This window comes from Solea senegalensis, linkage group LG8 (assembly GCF_019176455.1).
Source record: "Solea senegalensis isolate Sse05_10M linkage group LG8, IFAPA_SoseM_1, whole genome shotgun sequence".
In the NCBI taxonomy this organism is placed as follows: domain Eukaryota; kingdom Metazoa; phylum Chordata; class Actinopteri; order Pleuronectiformes; family Soleidae; genus Solea; species Solea senegalensis.
This window is the reverse complement of record NC_058028.1, coordinates 6,126,632-6,151,692: the sequence shown is the minus strand read 5'-3', so window position 1 is coordinate 6,151,692 and position 25,061 is coordinate 6,126,632. Positions and strand designations below refer to the sequence as shown.

Genomic DNA, 25,061 nt, shown 5'->3' with positions numbered 1-25,061 from the left:
CCCCGCAGAAAAGTGGGTTTGTTCTGTTAATAAGCCACCATCGCGGTCAGAGGAGGTGTGAAGAAGCATGGTGGTGGGTGGGTGGGCGGGCTTCTCGGCAGAAACAATGCACAGAGCAGCACTTCTTTTTAATCATCGCTATCAAAGCAGACACGCAGGCAGCAAACGCGCACTTTTCTTTTCTTTTTTTTTCTTTTTCCCCGGCTCAGGGGCAGAACGCGGCGGTGTTTGAGGATCACACTCCGCAGTGTCGCCTGTAGGGAGATAAAGGTGAATATTCAGCCAGCCAATTAGGCTCCTGTTTGCATGTGCACTCCCCTCTCCTGGCGTTTGTCACGGCGCCTCCTCTCCTCCTCCTCCTCCTCCCTGCTCCTCGTCTCTGAGAGTCGATAACGCGCGGCACGACGTTTTTAAGGCTATTTACATTTTACATGGGCGTTAAAGTGGCACATATTTAAGCGTTTGTGACTGGCGCGAGCAAAAGGCTCAACTTTGCCTGGAGTTAAGTTTTCAAATAAGGATATTAATTTATGTACAAACTTGTCAAAGTGTCCCTCCAGCTTTTAAACTGCCTTAAGTATTTTGCAGTAATAACAGCCTTGTAACCGACTCTGCCATCTATCGCTTTTGTTTTGTGTCAAGCAAAAAAAAAAGAGACGTTCTTATGTCAAGCTGATGCTCAAAGTCTCTCCAGAAAGCGCTTTCTTCAAACAGACTTCAGGGACACTCTCCTAACAATTTAGACATCACATTAGACAGTATTCTCCATTCCCCCCGCTGCATGTAATCAATTCCATCTTGGTACTTTAGTTGGAAGGTGAATAATATGCAGAGTCGCCCACTGGAGCCTATGGAGTGATTTATATATTATATTTAATGCAGTGGCTTTTCACGTCCGTTACGCTTCAACACACATGTTTCATTAAACTCCGTAAGCTCTGCATTGTGTTAACAAGCACAGTGAGACACTTCTATAGTGACTGCACATATACAGTGTATGCATATTTATTGTCTGTGACATTCAATTGACATTTTAGTGCTATTTATATTTGTTACACACACACACACACACCTCACTACTCCCTGACATGCCTCGTCACTTTACAACTTTCAATCACAGTGGATTGAGTCAGAAAGCTGTTTATAAGTCAAAAGTGACAAAGGTACATTAAAAATATAATAAAAATACCCATTGTGTTCCACTGGGAACACAAAAGTTTAAGTTTTATTGCAGTCCGATAGCATGTAAGGAAATGATACTTTAAAACCATGTATGAACAAGATAAAATTAAACATTTTATAGGACTAAAAACCAAAAAACTGTGGCTTTTCTCTACCAACTGCCCCCCTTTCTTACACTAGTGCAGAAAAGGCTCCTATCTTCCACTGCTACTTCATTATGTTGCATGTTTATCGGTCTTTTAACGTAGCGTCATTCGTCCAGGCTTGATTTAGGAAAGTTGGAGCTGCGTGATTCAGTGAACAGCAGCAACAGCAGCTGTGTTTTATTTTGGCTCATGTAGGCAGTGGCTTATAGGGAGCACTAGAATTGGTCCTTGAAATCCTTGAAAGTTTGTGAATTTGAAAAAAACAGAGAAAAAAATCAAGGCCCTTGAAAGTTTTTGAAAATCACCCTAAATAGAGATCGGTCATTGAAAGTGCTTCAATTTTGTGCTAGAAGGAAATTTAAGTAAATGTTGTTGCTCGATGTAAATAGAAAATTCCAAGATCTCTGTCTCACCAAAGAAAATTACAAAGACTGAGTTTGACCACGATCCCAAGGACAATCCCTTGAAAGTGGACGCAGTGGGCGAAGCGGCTCTTCTATGTTTCCCTCCCATCTGTGTCAGGCACATTCTTAATTTGAATTTGAAGGAACTGGTCCTTTAATGTCAACCCACAGTGTGGGAATCCATTTGATTGTGATTAGAATGTCGTGGACATTTGTTTATGTCTAAAGGCTGCGGCGTTTTCAAATGAATTCACAGTGTTGTTGATGTAGCCTAACATGAGCGGGATCATGAATGCGTCAGTCGCTCTAATGCGAGTTCTGTATTTAATTTCCAGTGATTTCCTTTTACTATATGACATTAATGAATCTCTTCTCTCTGATCTCCGTGTCAAAAAAAGCTTCATTATTACCCTGCGGTTTGAAATTGTGACACAATACCACTCATCCTGGAGGAGGAGGAGGAGGAGGAGGAGTGGATACTTTCTTTGTGCGTGTGTTGTGTGTATGTCACTCATTTGGATCACTTTTTTTTTGATCAAATTCATTATTTATGCAGCATATTAGATGAATTAGACGGGGAAGCTGGATGCTGCAGCCGTGACTGAATCGCGCTTTTGTGTTTATGTTAATTTCAGGCAGTGTTCTCTTTTGTGTGTTAGAGCTCTGAACTGTTAACTCTGCAGTGCAGCAGCGGCGGCGGAGGAGGAGAAGGAGAAGGAGATGAATGCTGATGGATGTGAGGATTTCCATCCGCATAAACTAGCTAAACCAAGTCTGCGCACCGAAATCACTGGCGATGAAACGCTCTCCTGTTTTCCACATGTCTTTAAATCTCATAATCAAGTTTCCCACAGCTGTTGCACCTTAACGCCGCTGCCTCCCTCAGATACAAGATCAAGCTGGACTCGGATGAGGCTCTGTATGGAGGTCACGGACGCCTGGACCACAACACAGAGTTCTTCACCGAGGCGCAGCCCTACAACGGTCGCTCCAACTCCATGCAGGTGAGTGTTTCCAGCACCACACTTTTGACTCATCAGAGGTCACAATTTGCTGAATGTCAGCGAGTCCCACACGTGGAGTGCACTCCAGTTATCAGTCCAGGGCCATTGTAGTCGAGTCCAGTTTCTAGACCACTCTTCTAATAACCTACGCTGTATCACCATCCCACTCTGCATACAAATTCCAACAAGGCTTGGAGGATGTTGAAACACTCGCGCGGAAAATGTGACAAAAATTAAGGGTACTCAAAAATGTCAGTGTGCATACTAAATGGTTTTTGAGAGCACCATTGATGGGCACTTTTGTCCCACAATCCAATGCGTGTGTGTAATAGAGGCGCCGCTCGCTGCTGAACAACATCAAAAGGAGTTGTGGGCGATGATGAGACAGCTCCACAAATATCTAGGGAAATAAAAACTGGTGAACAGAAAACTTTGGATAATTTCACTGAAGAATAGCCTACAGGTGCAAAGCTTCTGTTATTCTCATGTTGTGTTGATTTTTAGTCTTTTTTCACGTTATATTATATTTTGACTCGACAAACGTATAAGAGCATAGATAATGGCCGCGTTCCATGTCTCAGGTTTAAATGGTGGAGGTGTGAATAATGAAAAACTCACATTTCCTAGTAAACCTCAACATCCACTCGTAGAATCGTCCCTGATTGATTGCGTTTATATGGACGCCAATAATCTGACCTCATTCTTTTATTCTTCTATTTAACTTTGCATTACCATAATTACACGGCGGTTTGTGCTATCGGAAATATTCCAACCGTTCCTGAAAGCTGGGAAGTTTGCACGTCAAAGCCGACGTTAGTTTCACTCGTAATTTCACTCGTGCTGTTGCAGGAAGCCGGCGAATCAGCGTCTCAACCAAATGTTATTTTAATTATAACTGCAGTGTTTTTTTCTTCATTTTAAATTGTTAATAGACTATTTTAACATGCAGTAAATTGTAAATAAGATAGTGACAGTTATTCTGGAAAATTGGGCAAAAGTGCTTACTCACAGGATGTTTTCTGGACCTTAAAATAAGCAAAAAAAAGGTGTTAACAGTGCAATCAGAATCTGTATTTTCACTGTCAGGTCGATAACATACAAAGGATTTGCTTTGGGGTTGTGGTACAGAACAAGCTCGCTAACACTCAAAGCTGTTACACGCTACAGTTTCGCCATTCCCCTCCGTTCACTCACACAAGACGTCTCTTATACACAAATGTAACCCTCACATTTGAAAGACGACTAAAAGACCGCCGTCACCACCTTCTCTTCTACGTATAATAAAAGAAATCCCCCATGAACTGTTGCACATGAGAGTTTATCAAAAGTAGTCTTTCTCAAACTAGTATCTGCTAATCAGATGAATATTGATGGAGTTATACGGTCGTTTAGTTCCATCCTTTATGCAGAAATCCTCGGTGTACACACAACCGGCTCACATTTTACCAAAATGTCAACTGTCAGTGTGTTCGTGTTTTGTCCTTTTTGTGCCGCATGTTTGATTTCATGAATCACTTTAATTAGCCTGAAATGCAGTGCGAGGGTCTTTTAGAGCCGCTTTAATGAGGTGTTGGTGGGTTTTCATGGAAAAAGTGCCCCCCGTCTCCCCGCTCTGGGCCTCGTCCGCCCTAAACGCTGCTCTATAATTCAACGTCTTCTGCATTAATGTGATCGTCTTTAATGCACAATCCATAACATTAGCAAAGAGGGGCCGCTCGCCTGCCTGTCTGCGTTTGGTACCTGCTGGGTTTTTTTTGACTCCTCCATCCAATGTTTTGTGAATATCATATTTGATGTCTATTCATTTTCCTCCGCTTCTCCGACAAACAGTGTGCATTATTGATGGCGTTAGAGTTTCACCTTTTCATGGGTTTGACCCGCAAGCTCGCACCTCAGCATCGTGTACCTGGCATATAGTGGAGCGCTGGGCCTCTGTTGTGGAGACAGCTTAAGGCTATTAGAGTAATATACAGGAGGACAGAGCTGCAAATATAGACAGTAACTCTGATGTGCATTTTAAGCAGCGTGCTTGAGTATCTCCCAGGTTCGCCTCCCTTTTCTCTCCGGTTGTAAGTGTTTTCTTGATTAAAATGCTAAAAGGCAATAAGACGCTGATTACATCTCCGCCGTTAATGAATCCAATCAATGTGAGGACAGTGATGTCCAGAGTTGACGTAGCACCTGGCGTGATTCTGTTTATCAGATGTTCGTTTACCACTGAAGGTATCGCAGTCGCAATAGGAAAGGGGTGGCGGGTATTACTTTATATTAACAGGTAGACAGGGTTTCATTATTGGATTTAAAAGAGCGTTGGTTCAACATTATTTAAGGTGCCCATCGCGCCCCAGTTAAAAAGCCTCTTCCTCTTCGATGCCGACTGAGATCCTTCATCGCATCGGCGTCGGTTTCATCAGGTAAGAAGTCTAATTCCATTCCACATTCTCTCAAATCTTCTTTCAACTCTTAATTAATTCACGCGGCACTGCTTCACCCGCGCGTCCCCCTCGGCCAGAATGTGAAGTTTAGTTAACAAGTCGTCTGCTAATGTTGACGCCGTCATGGATTAATGTGGAATGAAAGGAAGTGAGGGGGAAATGGAGTGGACGGGGAAGGAGGGAGGGGCTGAGGCCAAGCTGGGGACCCTGCACAGTCTCCTTGTCGGCCCATAGATTGTGTATATAAGTGGATGCAGTCTTTACCTTATAGGAAGTGGGACAGAACTAGCATTTAGCTCCGCAGGTTGCAAAAAGTACTCAGTTTGAAAGGAAGTCTAAGGGAACATTCCCCTGAGGAGTTGAAGATATCCTATCTGTCACTACTTTGAGCTCTTTTTCAACAGCACATGATGTCAATTTAGTAAATTATTTCCCCGTTTAGATGAAAATAGACCATAAAAACAGCATATGTGTGAGCAGCCATGTGATTGACAATAGGTGCCTGGTTGCAGGTGACATCTGTGTTTTTCTAGTTTCAAAAGCTGACGTGGTGCCAATCAAACGGAGGATCTCGAGGCTTCACCGCGGGAGTGCATCCATTTTTACTTACCGTCCGTAGGTAGGTAGGCCCCTTTTATAGAGACTGCACAGTGCAGAGCGCGAAATCTGCTTCTCCCAAACCTGCCCGCTGATGACGGGAATAATCAGGCCGTAGCTTCCTCGGGGGGCTTGCTGTGAAAACATGTCCACCCAAACCCGCGTTTAATTTAACAAATGTTGATTTCAAAAAGCTCCATCTTCCTCGGCACTAAACCATAATGAAATCTCATATCCTCCAAGAATGACTCACCCCCAGAGTAGGAGAGAACTCAGGTGGCTTGGTGGATCGTAGTGATTCCAAATGTGGTGCAGGACTGTGGTCAATTGATCTCTTTGGTTCTTTCAGTGCGTTTCCCTCCGTCCTTTTTAAATGAGAAAAATGCCACCACCTATTCAGGATTAGTGGCACAGAGAAACTGTTGGACATGACACAGGTGCTCGAGAGGAGAGTAATAGCCGTTGCATTCATGGTGGTTCACTTTATTAGGTACAGACATCTAATCAGCTAATCATGTGGCAGCCACTCCAGGTGCATTTAGTCTTGGGGACATGGTCAAGATGACCTGCTGAAGTTCAGAGTATTTTGTTTGTTTGGTGCCAGAGAGTGTATTCCAGGAACTGTTGATCTACTGGGATTTTCAAACACATCCATCTCTCGTGTTTACAGAGAATGGACCCCAAGAGGGAGAAAGTATATACTGTAGTGAGCAGAACTTCTGTGGGTGAAACAGTGGCGGTTGGGGGGCTCATTTCAGGCCCAGTTATTTATACATAAATTCTGCAAATGAAGTAGTTTAATTATGTGAAACTGAAACGCTATAACAATACAGCAGGTACTTGACGTGAAAACACCCTTTTCTGTGTCGTCCCATAGAGAACAGTTGAAGCTGAGCTTCACGTAGTTTTAATTGCGGCGGCATAAGACAATCCAATTCTCAGTTCTGTCAACCATCGTGAACGCACTTGTGACACGTTCGAATTGCTTTCTAGCTCCTGTTTCGTATTGAAATATACAATACAGAACATATTCAACAACATTTTAGAAGACGCCGAGCTTCACTTGTTGTCTTAGAGCACTAGGGTGAAAATGCCTTGTTAATGACTGGTTAAAAATCATATAAAGGCATCAGTAACCCAAGAGTGCACTGTGTCGTTGAAGTGCTTATTCAGGTATGAATAGTCACTTTTCCTTTATAAAAGACCTCTCTCACTCTGAAATTATTGATTTTTCTGTTTTTTTCTTGGCTGTTATCCTGAAGCAGCACGTACAAAATAACACAACCCGCGTTCCTTATTATATGTAATCAATATCACCCTGGTAGGTCTGATTAAAATTTAAAAATCACATTTTTTTTGCTGGCTACTTGTAGACTCTGAGACTTTGTCTGAGACTACAAGTTTTGTAGCCGGCAAACGTAGCACGCACTGTAGTTTGTGGTGAAAATGTTAACTTCTTTTAAAATACTGGTAAAGACACACACAAAAAACACTTGAGTTGTTTGTGTGAGCCGACAGCTTGACACTCAGGAGGGCTTGTCATCTTGTCATCTGCTAATGAATTATTACAATTGCTCAAATTTCACAAAGCAGAAAAAAAAAAAATAAACTTGTCTGAGACTAAAAAAAAATCCCTGAATGTGAAAGTGTATTTTAGCTTAACCCCCTCTGGTATTTGTCACATTTCCAGTTCTGTTTGAGTGTTATAATGTCAGACATAACACTATGACACACTGATGAGTAATTAGCCGCTTCAGAACCTTTTGATAAACTTTGCACGCTTCAAAGCGGTCGTCTCCTTTGACAATTTCACACACACAAAAAAAAAGAAAAGGCATCCAGCAGAAGTCTGGGAGGAAAAAAAAGAAAGAGACGGAAATGTAGCAGGGAAAAAATGATGCAAATGATCAAAAGACGCACTTTCCCATCAGAAAGATCTAAGGCCTGAACGCTGAAGTGTGAACAAAACTGTGACGGGACCTGCTTTGCACTGTACATACAGTACATGCGCACATTTACAGTAAGGCGCAAAATAAAATCCTTATACGGCATGAAACGCGCTCTGATTGGCATTCATTTGTGACTTTAGAGTATAATTTATGTGAGACAGATCACATCAATTTGAACTTACTCTCTTGAAACCGTTTGTAGTGTAAATCATCCTGTGAACTGAAGAGTGGGAGAAAAGTTTCGACACGGTATCACGATCTCTACTTTAACAAAAGTTTCCCCCAGGAGTGTCAAGTAAGTGATCACGGCAGTGTTGATAATTATAGCCTTTTATTTCCATTACTTTTGCGTGGGTCACATCTGATTCCAGTGCAACTTTATTTATAAAGCACTTTAAAAAAAAAGAAACTAAGTGCTGAATGAATAAAATATAGAAACATAAGACTGAAAAAGACCCCAAAACAAACATAAAAGCGCCACAAATAAAAACAAGTCATGCAATAAAAACAATAAAAACAAGTAAAATCAAAGTCTCATAACTGGGTCACATGACGGAAAGTAGAAGTGGGTTTTAAGATAAGATTCTTAAAACCTATAAAGCAGCAGTGAATGAGTGAATGAATTTTGTGTACTATTACACAAAATGTGTTTACTATGTGTGTCGTATGCAGTCTGACCACTAGATGTCACCAGCTTTTACTCACAGTCCTTTAAATGTAACTATCTTTATCAGTCCTTTTAACATTTTTGGATTTGAGTCATAGTAGCTGTAGTAGTTAAGGTCGGCCAATATGGCCTATAAATATTATATATACAATATACATATATATATATATATACAAGATATTTACTGTATGGATATAAAGCTGCACACATGTTGTTTCTCTGGGCTCATGAAAAGTTATTATTTTTGACGTTTGAGCTTCTCATTACACTGTTAATAATAATAAAATACTGTTTATGACCTGTATGACATGATCTTAAATAATACCTGGTTTGTTTCTTTGCCTTTTTTAATATTAGAATAATATTATATTATAATATTATGTTTCTATTTAGTGTTAGAAACAATGAGATTCCCTATACATGTGGTCAAACTTTGCTACGACACAAACAATTAGGCTTAAAATGACTTTTTAATAATGGAATGTACATGTTTTAATCAATATGTATAATGTTACATTTATAAAATGGATTAATCACAGAGGGCTTATCACGATATGACGATATCCAAATACCTCATCTCATGTCATGATATAGATATTGATGTATAGCCCTATGGTAGTATTATATAATCAGACGTCCTGCGTGAATGTGAACTACGAGAGTAAGACTAAGGCTTTTATTGATCGCCGACGTTATTAACCATCCAAGTCAGGTCCGCGGTGTTTCTCACACAGATCCTCAGCCTTTGCCTAAAGTACAACCTGTATGTGCAGAGGTGTTTAACTGTGAGCCGATCCTCGTTAAGGTGGTAATGGAGAGAAGCAGAGACGTGGCTGCCGACTTTAAGTGCACCAGATCGCCTCGCCAGCAGCCAGGGTCAGGAGTCAGGCACCTGGTGGCTGATGGTTCCCTGCAAACGTGCCTCATGAATCCTTTATCTTTGTGTGTCTGTGTGAACATTGATCAGCTGCGGATATTAGCCCGAAGGCTCGGGCCCCACTCTCGAAGCGAGTGGAAAATCTGAATTCTCAAATGCGCGAGGCGATCTCTGCGAGTACGTTTGGCTGAAACAAAAGAAGGAGTCAGAAAAAGGACAGACTGTCCTGACGAACTTTCTACTAACGCACTTCGTCTACTTGACGAACTATTGCGCAAGCTCTCACCGAAACATTAGGGGCCAGTCATCTGTTGTTTCTGCTGTTAAGTATCTGCCGCTGAACTTGACGGCTGGAAACAGCCGCTGTTGCTTGGATATGAAGGTGTTTGCCAGTGAAGTGGTAAACACCTACTCATCAGAAATGAGTCATCAGGAAGCAGTGGCAGTGTGGATGTATATGAACAAGTGGGAGCAGATGAAGTCCAGGGTTAGTTGCTGCACATCCACCTTTTCGCACCAACATTAAGTGTAAGCTTAAAAATATACCACCCACCAACTCAGACCTTCAGTTTTACTCATCGACTGTAAAAGAATTGGCTTCATTCGCTCAGTCTGGAAAGTGAAGCCAATGCTGTAGTGCCTGAAAGCTGTAATCTCCTCACTGGCCACCAGGGGAAGACACCATTTCTAGTGTCTTATATTCAATAAAAAAAAAAGCATGAGCATACATTTACCTGCTGAGTTTAATCAAACTAAGGTCATAGTCCGACTAAGACAGGTACAGAGTATACATGCATGAGGAGAAAATCGATTTATTGTCCGTGTGCGCGTGACTCCGCCTCCGTAGGTGGCGCTGTAACTCTCTATAAGCTAGTTTTTTTATTGAATCAGTTTCCTGTTGACCTTTACGTCACAGACAAACAAACAGTGAAAGGCGAGATGGGCGGTGCTGTGGTTCTGCATGTTTCGGACCTGTTGTTCATGTTGATCGTGATACAAATTAGATCGAGCATGTGTCTTTTGAAAGGGGAGGAAATGTTTGCGCAGAACGTCAAGTCCGACTCCGTTCCGACTAAGTATATACATGTAAGAGTAATCGGACTAGGAATCACATCATCCAGGTATGTTAGTCCGACTAAGACTAGCTCGATTTTAGTCAATGTCTTAGTCCAACTAAAATCAGACTTTTAACATATATATGTAAAAGCACGAGTGTCTACCGCTTAATCCTGAGGGTAGCTGGAGCCGATTCAAAACATGCAAACGCCCTCGTTTGGACACAGACAAGGCAACACTGCTAGCCGCTACTGCTCTGTGATGCCTGTGATGTAGTTTTTGTAAATATTCCATTTCCCTTTCCCCTTTGTGCTGCTGTTGTTGACAAAAAATGACGACAGAATTAGCTGCCAACATATTTTCTTGTCAATAATTGTCGAGAGCAGGAAAAAAAACAACAACTATTATTTGTGAGTGAGTCATCTCACTTCCTACCCATCTCTGCTGTGAGTGACAAACTTTGATGCCGCCACCGACTCTGTCGCTAACAGCTGCGTCCGCAGATTTTTTAAATTTCAACCTCGTTGATGGACAAGTGTCAGTTTTCTCAGAATGATTGAAAAGTTTGAATCCAGGAATGTTGGCGACAACAAACACTGGTGACAAAAGCAGCCTAGTCCTAAGTTTACTGATATTGCTTGGTTACTAGAGGATCATCGTTTTGCTATGTAGCCCATTTTCTAAAGAGTGAGCTTATAAGCACAGAACTTTTTATCTTATTGAAATTCTTTGAAATAGCAAACAGGGAATCTCACACACACACTGTCTAATCTGCATTAATGCATTCATCATTTTGGTACCAGAGCCTCATTTTGATGACATATGCAGCTTTCTCTTGGAAGAGATTTGCAAAGTATTTGTAAGTTTTTTAACCCAGCAGAGGGGAGTTAGGTTTTTCCTTTTCAAAGAAGAAGAAGGACACATTTGATTTTCCTCGCTTAACCATTTACCTTTTTTTTAAGTCTGGCCCTCATGAAGAAATCATTCAATAGCTGCACTAGGATGGTGAATTATACAGAGATGGGTTAAAATGGTTATACTATTAGTTTAGCTTCTTTTTAACCAATTCACTACAAATCATGTGGGTTTTATGTTACATCCAACCATCCCATAAACCATCCCGCTGCACTTTGGAGATATGAATCTTTAATGCATTTCTCCCAGCTCCAGGCATCCATTTGTTTCCATTCATTTACATACAATATTAAAGTCTATTAGAAGCTCCATGAAACTTGTTTGAGCAGTGTGATCCATTACGGTGAACATCACATTTCTAACTTCTTCTTTTTTTTTCTTCTTCTTCTTTTTTGGCCAAAGCTACATCACTTTGTGCCAAAGCAATTTAACTCAGTGTAACTTTTCCCGAGCACTTTCACTGTGGGCACGTAATGAGATAGATGTGAATATGTAGACACAGACGCCCGAGTAGTGCTCAGTTATAAAGTCAGTGCATCAACTCATTGTCTGTTTTACAGCAACGTCTACCTTGAGTTTGCTAAATGTTTGTGTGGCTGGAGCAGGAAAAAGTCCTGAAGTGCAAACTTTATTGTTGTTTCCATGTAAAATGAGGGCCATAATTCACAGGTTGCACCTGTAGTGCTGTGGGTTTACAGCCGACTGCAGCTTTATTGACTGTTCCATCATTATGTGGGCCGTTTGGGTCGAATAAACTTGGACTGTGCAAACTGTCCGACTGTAAAGTTAACTTCCCTTTCTTTCACAAGAAAATGGGAAAAAATGTAAATGTTGTCTTCTTTGAAGTTCTGCTAAAATAGTTTGAAAGATATCATATTTGTTTTTCAGCCAAGACACTAATGCCGTGTTTCCACGACATGGTCCTAGCTCGCCTCGACTCGGTTTAGGTTGTGTTTCCATTAGCACCTCCTCAATGTGGGCGGAGTCACCACTGCTCGGCTGCATGAAACTGCCGTAACAAACTGGAGACTTGTAAAGAATTTATTTTAAGTGTAACTGAATCATTGGAAGTGCTTTTGCTAAAACACTAGACTCTTTTGTTAAATATTGAGATTTTAGACATTTTCTTTAGTGATTGTTGGAGATTAACCCACGTTTTCAGGATTGTTCAGTCTTTTTAACTGATTTACAGTTTGGCATTGTTCAGCTTGATTCAAGTCGGACGTCTCGCTCACGCCGGTGAGGTACCAGGTAGTATCGCTAATAGAAACACAAAATACCCGCGTTGTGCCGAGGCGTGCCGTGCTGTGCTAGTGGAAAGAAGGGTTAAAAACTAGTGACAGTTTCATGTGCGTCACTGTCTTTATCAACGCGTTTCACAGGCGTGTCTCGCACCACGTGTCTCCTGTGTGCAGTGTGAACACTCTAATGTGCTAACATGAACACCAACGCTAAAAACATGACGGAACACAAGCACGACGTGTCTGCTGGGAACCAGGCCTGAAGATGCGTTGATCTGGCTTGTGTTTCCACCGTAGTGTGAATTTTGGAACGGCCCCATTGTCTGTTAATTTTTTTTATAAACATTGAACCTGCTACAGACAAAATGTCCATGAAAAGTTAAAAGTGCAGGATTTCTCTATTTATTCACAACAATGGAGAAGTACTGTAAAAACGTTACGTACATAAATATCGACCGACGACGCGTTCAGGAGGAGAAAATTAGCAGCATCGACTCGTTTTGCTCTTCTCTGGGTGAGATGTCTTTGAGAGGGGAATCGAAACATGGCGACAGCTGAGACTGTTCTCCAACAAAACCTGCGCCCTAAAGTATAAATGACATCAATCTGGTACCTTCGATGTGTCGATGTGTTGTCTTGTTTCCACCAGCAGTTCACTTAGAGGTTGACCCACTTATGACCATCATGATAATCAGGCCGCCTGCATTTATTTTGATTTTATGGCTGTAGAATTGTCAAATAAATGTTCAATGAGTGAGTGCTTTCACTTTCGATATCTGGCGGTTATTCAACCATTTAGGAATTTTGGTCACACAAACATGTGACGCGCTGGTGAAGTATATGAGCGCAAAGCTCTATTTCTCTGCTTTCCATCCATCTTCTACAATCTTCTTTTTCTAGGTTCAACTCCTACATTAGACTTTTACGCACACTTATTTTTACTCATTTTAATTTTGACTGCCTAACACTAATTTAGTTGAAAAATACCGGAACGGTGCGCTAAAAACATAGCTATGGGTCGTATTCAGGGGTTGGTCAAAATGTCCCATAGGACATAGCACATAGTCTCTACACTTGCTGTCTCTTGTCAACCCAGGTGTCAAAGTGTTCCTGGGCTACTGAGTCTGCGGGCCGCAAATGAAAAATTGTGAGAAAACTTGTTATCAGTCGAGTCACTATTTCAATTCCACGTCCACATTTCCTACATAATTGCATCTAATAGTTGGCAGACGTCATGTCGAGTATGTCCAATAATTTACAATTTCCTGTTGCGAGGAGTTGATCTCCTACAAATTGCCGCGCCGACACTCGGGACTATCTGCTGCTCTTTGTTCACAGATTGATTCAGACTTTGTCGCCGTTGGCGTTGATTTGGTGGAATTGAGAGCTTGTTGACATGTTCAAGGTTAGAAGCAGTGGTAGCTTTTGTGCGAACAGGTGCAGTGAATCATTCTGCCGTTCCTTGTTTCTCTGCGCGGAGACTCTCCTACTGTGACTGTTTAATTAGTCACCATCGTGTGTGTGCGTGTTTGTGTCCCTCTGTGACAAACTGTTGCCAAAGAAACACATCCAAAGCAAAGCTCAGATGTCTTGATGCCCAGGGGTGGCTTGAAGAGTTCCGCCGGTGATTGAATTGTTTACGGCTCTACTCTCTTTTTCACTTTTCTAACGGGGGTCATTCATGTGCACTCGGCTCTTCCTTTGGCGTTAATCTGACATGACTAATGGTGCTGTGAATATCAAAAGGATAGATCACAGCTTTTATTAACTATCCAGCGCTCCAACTGAACACACTCGTACTGTATATATAAGGTGTCTGACATTTCCAGACTATGTTTCTTCTCTTATTTGTGGTGCTCTTATTTATCTGCTGACATTTTTATTTTCCTCAGTCCAGTAAAGCTCGTAGATTCTTGTAGCGTCTTTCACTGAAACCCATATTTACACTTCTATTTAGCGATGATGAAACACAGTGTTATTGCATTGATCCAAGACTAGGGAATTAAAATTATATCTTTCTTTTTTTGGGCTCACTCTAGTCAAGGTTGCTCATTTTCACATGGTTCACATGAATGCACAAGCTCATAATGTAATGTGATGCTAATGTAATGAATATGAGACGGTGTAAATTAATCATGGAGAAAGTTGAAGCGGCAGCGACTCGCAGATGCAAATTCCCCTTTGGTCAGAGCTTAAAATAAAAACCCGCCATCAGCATCAGTTCACAGGCACAAGTTGTGACTTCCCTCCTCGGCACAGATCTGCCACCCAGATGTCTTAATGCGGCACTTTCTGTTACGTCATCAGGGGATCGTGCAGTGACGAGCCCTCAAGACTACTCTAGTGTTTTATACGGTACAAACCTTCACTCTGCTGTACCACGTAATATTAATTCAGATGTGTTCTGTTGTCGTGTGAGGCAAAAAACAATATACTGTTACAACATTATTGTGATTTAACAGATGTATACGTCATTTGTCTTATTTGAGATAAGTATAGCAAATACTTCCAGAGTGCAGATAGTTTGTTTTGCTTTAAAAAAAGGACTAAACCAGAAGTTAGATGCCATTTGTCACTGTCGCTAAAGAGCAGTTACTTCCTGTTACCACCAATTTTATGACAGTTGTGATAAATCTGAAGCAATAAAAACCCTTACCTTTATCCCTAATGTGTGTTTTTTTAAAGGAATAATTACTAAACATACTAAGTATACTATACTAAATATAACACTAAGATAAACAGGAAGTAGCCTGAATTTGCACATTCATAGAACAGGTTAGCGGTTAGCTGCAGTTAGTGTTTAGCATTCACCGACACATCATTCAGGAGAATCAGGAGAATTAAGTCACAGCATCATTTAATCCTATTATATCTAATTCTAATAAATCTATCTAAAACTAAATATATCACTGATGTAAACAGACAGTAGCCTGAATTTGCACATTAAAGGAACAAGTCTGGATAGCAGATAGCAGCAGCTGTTAGCCCTTATTTTTATTCACTAAATAATCAGGGGAATTAAGTCACAACATCTACAAGAAACAAAAATAAAGAATTGCATAGTAGAATTGGAAAAAAAAATGGTAAGAAGGAAAACCCTTTTCACCTCATCAGTTCACGACTGATGTACTGTAACTTTACTGCTGTGTACAACCCCATGCAATACAATTATTATAACAATTAAAAATCAACACATTTACTCATAAAAATGTTGTACAAGTTTTTTAAACTGATTTATACAAAGCCCAAGAGGTGACATATGTATATAAAAACAAATTAATAATTTGGGAGTGAGATACATAACTTTATGGTCACACATGTTGCTTTTACTTTTATTGTTATTGTTGGTGTTATTGTGACACGAAGGGTGGATTTGTCCGACTAAATAAGGTCGACAATCAGCTACAACCTCGTTTTCATCTGAACAAAACCGTCCTTCATGAACATCTGACTGTGATATGAGCGTGGAGGGACAACTGTAATGATTGTATAGAGACTACATTATATTATGGTAATGATTTTAGCTAATAATCTGAATAAAATTTAACAAATATGAACAAATAAATATTGAACAAATATTTCCACTAATTACAAGGGTTTTTTTCCCAAATAGTTGTTGCTGTATAATTTAGAGAAGACTAATGAAGTGTGTGTCCATTTTAGAGTCACAACACTGTATCATAGTCATGATATTAAACATTTGCTTTGTCGGTGCTGCAATATTTTTTAGACGGTCCCTGTTTCTAAAGAACAGAAAAAAACACTAATGTTAACATATACCATATAAAACACATTATTCATGCATGGCCACACCCAGATTTCACCTCCCACATTCTGTACATTTATATTTATACACTGTTTTATGGTTTTTTTACCTCCAGCTGTGAATCGTTCACCACAGATTTGCCCCACAGACCGATCTACACGTACTTTCTAACAGCAGAAACATGTAAATGAGCACGGCTTTAACGTGATTAAAGTGCAGAATGAAGTCGGATAACGGGTTAAAACCAGCTGACGGTTAACAGAATGCAAATAGCACGCAGTGACATCATGAATATGCAAATGACTATCCGTCATGTGACATTTTGAGCAGCGCTTCTCATCACACAACTTTCAATATGTAAACAAGGAGCTCGACAGAGTGTGGGACAGTGTCTCTCCCTGTTGGCTAGGGCTGACAAAAACCTTTCCAATCAAATGCAGCCAGTTGAGTCACATGACAAGTGTTGTCATGTGACTCCGTGTCACGGCACCAGCTGTTAGCCACAGATTTCGGCTCCAAGTGGACTTAAGCGGCTCGTTGTTTACTGTGTCCGACACCGAGGCTCTGGTCTCCTGTCTCCGGGTTTCTGGTCTCCTGTCTCCGGGTTTCTGGTCTCCTGTCTCTGGGTTTCTGTTGTACACTCTGGACGCCGGGTTTGAGCTATCAGTTGTTTCAGCTCTCAGCTGTCAGCCGAGCCAAGCCATACTTTTACTGTGCCGATACATCTGAATTGGATAATCCTAATTTATTGTACTTTTAGTTAAAGGGTGATGTATTTAATTTCCTAAAGAATTAATGTATTCATGTTTTAGTTCAAGGGTTATTTATTTTATTATAAAGACTGTATTTATTGTTTTATTTAAAATCTATTATTTAACATTATCTTAATTTGAACATTGCTGTTTTATATTATGTTGTGTCTATTTTGTACTATTTGTGTTTACTTTTTTACTCGTACTCGAGTAATTATTATCTTAAAGTAACAGTACTTTTACTATAGTTATAATAATATTATAACCACTGAAGTTAGAATACAAGATTATAAAACAACATATCAGAAGTCATATGTAGAAGGTCTGTGTGATATCAACTGCATTTGAATCCTCAGGTGTAACAGGGATGTCTCGCTGTAACCATGGAAATATTCACTACACATTGTAGAACCTTGCAGTACAAAGTTTCCTTAGCAATAAATACTTGAGTCATTATTTTTATTAATAAACTTAAATTAAGACAACTACTTTCTTCAAACAGTTTAACAAATGTGTCTGGTTTTACAGTGCAACCACAAAAGTCATGTTGGCTACAATCTGCCACACGAGTTATGGGATGTACCTTTACATTTATGTCCTTTTTCCAGTACGTTATCAACACTGACTTCACCACAGTTTCCGTAAAAAACCCTCCTGGGAGCCGGGTACTCGCTCTTATCGCTTCCACAATGAAATAAAAACAGGTTTCACCCACTTGACTTATTGAAACTAATCAAATCCAAACCTGTTTACGCCTGTGATATCATGTGAATGATATGTGTGCCGCTGCTTTCATGCCGTTTAACAGCCGTTTTCATCTTGAAACTGTGGATTATTCACAGTCGACTCTGTGCACCAAAGTCCATAGAAAAAATCTGTAATTTAAACTGAATCATCTTGTGACTTCTGTGTTGGTACTGCTGCGTTTGGACTTCAATAGATGACACAGATCTACTGAACGAGGCAGCGGTCGCACAGCAACTCGCGTGACCCTGCGCGCTAAAAACGCTCATTTTCTCTATGGAATTTGGTTCAGTTCAGTTTCCAAACATTTAGTAGACTTAAGCAGTGGCAGCACAGGCTGTGACAACCAATGGTATACAGATTAAGTGGGAAATACCACTTCCTGAATCAGAGCTGTTGTAAAAGTGGGCGTGGCCACTAAACCCAGTCTTTATTCTTCACCCCCGCCTCTTCGTTTAGCCGTCACATCCACCTTGATTGCGAGAGAGCAATCACACCTGTGCCTCACTAAGAAAACAAGAAGAAGAAGAAAAGAATCAGCCTCAAGATTCAGTAATCTTTAAAATCAGTGACTGTCTTAACGTCATTAATCTTCAACTGTCATCTTCACTTTTCCCCCCCCCTTTGTCTCCTCTTCCTCTTCTCTGTCCCTCTCAGGTCTACATCCCCTGCAGAACAGCCATTGTCCTGGCCAACGAGGAGATAGATTACTGTTATTAGAGGATGATTGTCTCCACAGAGACGGCGAGCGAGAAAGGATTCTAACCCCGACCGAGTGTTAACAATCACCTCCATCTCAAAGTGTCAACCTTGCATGCCACCCGAACCCACTTTTTTGTGTTTGAGACTTCTTCTAAATGGGTTAGAAAAAAAGAAGAAGAAGCATTGTGTGCTTTCAAACACCATCTGCAACATTAGATGCTGCGTAACCCCATTTACCACAGATTGGTCCATTTGGAAAGCGTCCAAAATAACCAGCAGCTAGATGCTAAAACTCCAAACCCCGCTGAGTCCGTCCTCCGGCAGCCAGCAGCCATTTATAGGCTCCGTTGAATCGGGTGTGTCATCTGTCACCTGACACACGCGGCCGGCGACTGTGGACGAGGGAGGAGACGCAAAAAAAAAAAACTGAGAGATGAGAGTATTTCAGATTGTTTTCATTCACTTATTTTTGTATGTAAATGCAAATAACACAGGAAGCAAAAGCAATTTATACTTTCACCAGTCAACATGTGTAATCCATATTAATTCATTTCTGTTCGGGGGGGGACATGAAATGTCCGTAAATATTGTAATTTGCACACAAAAAAAATAAGAGGCTGCTTTAAAATTATCACACGATGATTGTGTGTCTAAATCACTCAAATGTCATTTGAATTCACGCAGCGACGACGAGCATTAATACGGTTATTTGTGGCCTAGGTATTGTGATAAATTTGCACATTTTTTGTGCGTGTGTGTCGTAACACACACAAACGACACATTAGCTGAATTACACGGTAATTTCCACTTTGCATAAAGAGATGCTGAGCTTTTTTCCCTCAAAACAAGAATCACGTGAAGTCATTTATGTTGTCAGTTTCAGCGAAAAATAAACGGATGCCAGTTATATAACACATTTTGTGTGGGAGGAGACACTTTTACACACACACACACACGCACGTGACTTTTGTGCACCGTGTTAATCAGATTTTCTCTCAGATTCCTCGGGGGGGGAAAAAGGCCTTAAATCTCTGATGCGGGCCTCGTCCAATTAGCTCTGTCTCAGCACACTCGATGATTGAGGATCACAGAGAACTGGTCCATCCTGTGACAAGCGCATCGATTAACTCGTCAAGTGAAATACTTATGGAGCACAGTCAAAGCGGAGAGTACAGTTGACCATCACGTCCGAGTAACAACCAGAGAGAGGCGTTCAAAAGACAACGGCAGCTCTCCTACGGAGTCAAAAGCATTTAACGTCGGGCAGCGTCGACGTACTCCTATCAGAGTTCAAGGGCCCGCTGCTGCAAATGACGACGCCCCCCTGTGGTTCAACCTTCATCTGGAGTTCTGCGTGGTCATCAGGTCTGCGTGGATGCAAAAGGTCAGAGAGTTTTGTGTTTTGGTTGTTTAGTTTTTCTGACCTGTCCTGTCCAGAGACTTCTGCAGACAGTTTGGTTGACCGGATGCCTTATGGACACTTCACCGTGCACAGGAGGGAGTCTGACACACGCCCCCTCCTGTTGTTAGGTCGGTATTTTTATTTATTTATTTACTTTCTCTATCTTTGGTATTGAAAGCCTCCGGGGGGGGGTTGGGGAGGTTGAGGGTGGAGGGTCAAACAGACAAAGGAGACAGGTGATAGAGGGTAAAAGAGGACAAACATGCAACACAATCGAGAGGGGAGAAAAACAAGAGTTTGCAAATATTTTGATAAACTAAGCAAAACATAGGAATTTGAATCTGCGTGTTTGTGGAGTCCAAAAAGCACAGAATAAGGGTTAGGATTAGGCACTTAAAGGTCAAGTGGGAGATCATTTTCTGGAGTAAATCGCTTAACCCTTAGAAAAAGTTTCTATAAGTTCATATTCCAGGTATTCCTCATAAAACATGCTTATGACATGAGGCCATTTGCATTTTTCTACATTCATTTTAAGAAAGTGCAGTTTCTGTGTCACTACCCCACTTTTCCATAAGCAGGGTCAAAAATGGCCCCAAGCATTTCCAATGGAATCTCTGAGGAAACTTTGATTCTTATCTTAACTCTGACTGTCAGAATAAAGCGTGACCTATACAGTATAAATCTCTCTTTTGTTGACCAAAATATAATGAAAATCATCATCTTTAACCAAAATTAACGAAACGCAAGACGTGTTCTTCAGGAAAAGCTACTGCCAAGAAAACCAACACCTGAGTGAACATCGGTCGATGCTGCGTTTGAACGGTGGCGACCGCTGAAAGCCCAGAAAACTGTTTCTACGGCACAGGTGGGTTAACTTTAGGTCTTTGTGATCTTTTGAGAGTATTTGTTGTTTTTCGGCATCAAGTATACAAAAAAGTCAGCATCACCGAGAAGTACCGAAAAGTTACCAATGCTGCCACCGGTGCTAGTGAATCGGTGCTTTCGAGGCGTGGCTTCGGGGGGGAAGTCTGAAGTCTGGGGTTGGACTTTTGAATTCAAAATGTAGCCTTCTCCAACTGTTTCCAGGATCTCCAACCCCTACTTTAAGGTTAGGGTGGGTGATGATTTGTTGGGAAAACAGTAGAATCTTAAACTTGACTCCTAAAATAAAGGGGCTTTGCACATCAATAATTTAGAGATTACCAAGAAAACAAAAGAAAAAATCACAGACTAAGAAGAAACGGGTGGAGTCAGCATCTTAAGTGTTGGTGCTGAGTCATTTTAAAAAGAAACAACCTGGTCACAGTGACACTGAAGAAGAGAGGAGGGTTTTAAAGTGTATCACTTCACTGCTTCAGGACGATGTGTCAGACTCTCCCTGCTGTGTGCTCTTTGCTGACTGGAATATTCTCACTGTCACTGTCGAGTCAACTGCCGATGTCAAAGCTGGCAGTGACTCGACAGAGGTTTCGAAAAATTAGGAGTAAAAAAGGCCTCAAGACAAGAATTGTGAGCTGTCCTACACAATTCACAAATATCCAAAAAAAATATGCTCTGTTTTTTTGTTTTTTTTTGTCAGTTACAGTGAACTGAAGCTAGCGTACTGATCGGTAGGGGTGCGTGAAAATATCGATTTGGTGACATGTCGTTGTCCTCCATTACGCGATACTGTAATCCATATATTTTAATTATCAAATTAAGGAACTCTAAATTAAACCAGTTTCACTCGCTGCGATATCGCGACGTGTCGCTTTACTATACTGATCGCTGTATCGTGATATTATTGGTATCGTGGACCATGTATCGTATCGTGATTCTTACCCCTACTGATTAGTATAATAAAGGTACCATCAGTTCTCTCTTTATTAACTCTTGTTGGACTGAAACTATTTACATCATCCGACCATCTCGGTTTATTTTGAGTTGCTGTGGAGGAAAAACATCCACTGTGTGTTGAATTCAGTGTCCTGTCATAAATAAGAAACCGGAAACACTCAATCAATCACCAGTTTCTCCTTTTCTTTTTTTATTTCTCTTCTTTTTGGCTTCTCCCTCTCTCGGGGGGGATGATCCACAGATTTGATTTGGCAGAAATTATTTACACCGGATGCCCCTTCTGACGCAACCCTCCCATTTATCCAGGGTTGGGATTGGCATTAGGAGTTCACTGGATGTGGTTCCCCTTGTGGCTCCGGTCAACACTTCCATTATACAGTTCTAGCACCACTCTGCCCTCAACTTGTTTTTTTGGATTTTTTGGATCCTTTTTAATCCTCATAGGGAAATTCCTTCTCTGCATTTAACCCAGCCTCCACTACAATCCTTCTTAGAATTAGGAGCAATGGGGGTTGGGTACCATGCTCAGAGGAACCCCAGCCCTTTTTGACCTGGTGGGGACTCAATTTGGATTGATACAGTTCTAAAAGGGCTTTGATTTTGGATTAAAACTTTTAGGACAATTTTTTTTTTAAACAATTTGTTTAAAAAAAAAAAAATCAAAACAGCTTTGATTTGGATTAAAACAGTTGTACAACAGCTACAAAGAGTTTTAAAACAGTTTAAATTGTGATTAAAACAGGCTAAAATGGATGGCTTTGATTTGGATTAAACAGTTTTCAAACAGCTTCAACTGGGATTAAAATTTTCTTGAACAGCTTTGATTTGGATTTAAACAGTTTTCACTTGAATTGGGATTTAAAAAAATAAAACAGCTTCATTTGGGATTAAAAAAGTTTTAAAACAGCTACCACTGGGATTAAAACAAATCTAAAACATGTATCAAAGTAAATACTACTGTGAGTAAAACAGGGGCTGATTATTCCGGCTATAAAATAATGTTTTGAATTATTACCATGAATATAATCATTCTGCTTTCCCTCCTACTGAATTAGTGCAGATTGTGGTTTTTGATCATTGTAACATATGGCAGGTTGAGATCTTCCTCCTCTGCAGCTAAAGAAACAAAAAACAAAAGACACACATTTATATTCAGGAAGAGTCTCCTGTGTTTAGCCAAAAGTATCTTGAACATGTCATTTCTTTTCTCACAAATGCTTTTCTCTCCGCCTCTGGAAAAAGATCACTCTGCATAAATTTCAAGCTCCAAGGTTGCGAGAAAGAAGCCGAGTGTTTAATCATCGCTCATCAGATCATGTCCCTGTCAGATTACGTCTGCCAAAATAAATGCTCTGCTTTTGTTCTCAGAAGTACGACTGATGCCTCACACACAGCAACTGTTGCACCATAAACCACTGGGATTCTTTTTTAGTTTTGTTAGTAATACATCGTAAGAGCGCCAATCCTCAGGAAACCTAAAATCATAACCTGTCAGAAAAAGAACGACAAGCTTCACGTCGTTTTTCAAACAAAAAAACATTGCGAGATGAAAACATAAAATTCACATTAATGGGATTTAATTTGTGAAACACAGCCAGACTTTTATTTTGAAATACTCATGGGAGAGTACATGTTGTGTACATGTGTACTTTTAAAAAGTAAACGTTGCATATAAAGATGGGTTTTAATGATTATTATCTCTTTAAACCTTTTATTTGCATGCTTTATTCATGTCAGTGTTTCTCTCTGGGGGAAAAATAAATGTTCCCACCTGTGCTCTATAGTTAGTCTATAATCCCTGGAGGGATTGTTGTCATCATCAGATGTTGAAGTGAAACATGAACCAAGTCTGACCCCACGTGTCAGGAAACAACGCTGTTACTGCAGTTTATTCCAAATAAAAGCTAATGCACGTGTTTATGAAATCATGAATGCACAGTTAATTAGGTTAATTAGATATGTTTGGCTATAACATTAGAAATGTTCAGTCACACGGTATTTAATCTGCTGATACTGCAGGATTTAGGTATGGTGGCCCTGGAGTGCCAAACACTACAACATTTAAGAAAACGCTACAACATTTAAGAAAACACTACAACCTTTAAGGAAACGCTACAACATTTAAGGAAACACTACATTTAAAAAAACGCTACATTTGAGAAAATGCTACAACATTTAAGGAAACGTTACATTTGAAAACATGCTACAACATATAAGAAAATGCTGCATTTGAGAAAATGCTACAAGATTAAAGAAAACGCTACAACATTTAAGGAAACACTACATTTAAGAAAACGCTGCATTTGAGAAAATGCTACAACATTTAAGAAAACGTTACATTTGAGAAAATGCTACAACTTTTAAGGAAACACTACATTTGAAAATGCTACAACATTTACATTTGAGAAAATGCTACAACATTTAAGGAAACACTACATTTGAGAAAATGCTACAACATTTAAGAAAACGTTACATTTGAGAAAATGCTACAACATTTAAGAAAACGCTACAACATTTAAGAAAATGCTACAACGTTTAAGAAAACGTTACTTTTGAGAACATGCTACAACATTTAAGAAAACGCTATAGCAAACACTACATTTGGGAAAATGCTACAACATTTAAGGACCTGCTACTTACACAAGTGTCTGAGATTAGTTCATGCTGTGGACATACTGAAGAGTATGTAGAGATTAAAACTATTTTAAAACATCTTCGATTTGGATTAAAACAGCTTCCACTGGGATTAAATCAGTTTAAAAACAGCATCCATTTGCATTAAATCTGTTTTATAACAGTTTCCACTGGGATTAAGGCAGCTCTAAAACAGTTTCAAATGGGATTTAAACCATTTTAAAACTGTTTACACTGGGATTAAGACGGCCCAAAAACATCTTGCGCTGGGATTAAATCAATTTTAAAACTGCTTCGATCTGGATTAAAACAGTTTTAAAAAAAACTTTGATTTGGATTGAAACCATTTTAAAGCAGAAAATGAAGCTAATATCCCATAATAATCCCAAAAATGTCTTGTGAAAGTGCATTAACACAGAATCAGATGACCTTCCACTTACACAAGTGTCTGAGATTAGTTCATGCTGTGGACATACTGAAGAGTATGTAGAGATTAAAACTATTTTAAAACATCTTCGATTTGGATTAAAACAGCTTCCACTGGGATTAAATCAGTTTAAAAACAGCATCCATTTGCATTAAAACTGTTTTATAACAGTTTCCACTGGGATTAAGGCAGCTCTAAAACAGTTTCAAATGGGATTTAAACCATTTTAAAACTGCTTACACTGGGATTAAGACGGCCCAAAAACATCTTGCGCTGGGATTAAATCAGTTTTAAAACTGCTTCGATCTGGATTAAAACAGTTTTA

The 25,061-nt window shown here is 40.1% G+C and overlaps 1 protein-coding gene across 1 annotated transcript in view; it reads left to right on the top strand.

The window, feature by feature from the left end:
• The window catches only part of gbe1b (glucan (1,4-alpha-), branching enzyme 1b), a 115,702-nt gene extending 96,349 nt beyond the window's left edge, over positions 1-19,353 (top strand). Inside the window, exons 15-16 of the mRNA XM_044032060.1 lie at positions 2,619-2,736; positions 18,393-19,353. Of these exons, the coding sequence (XP_043887995.1) occupies positions 2,619-2,736; positions 18,393-18,455 (181 nt within the window). The 3' untranslated portion in view covers positions 18,456-19,353. The remainder of the gene's footprint in view (positions 1-2,618; positions 2,737-18,392) is intronic.
• Positions 19,354-25,061: the final 5,708 nt, after the last annotated feature.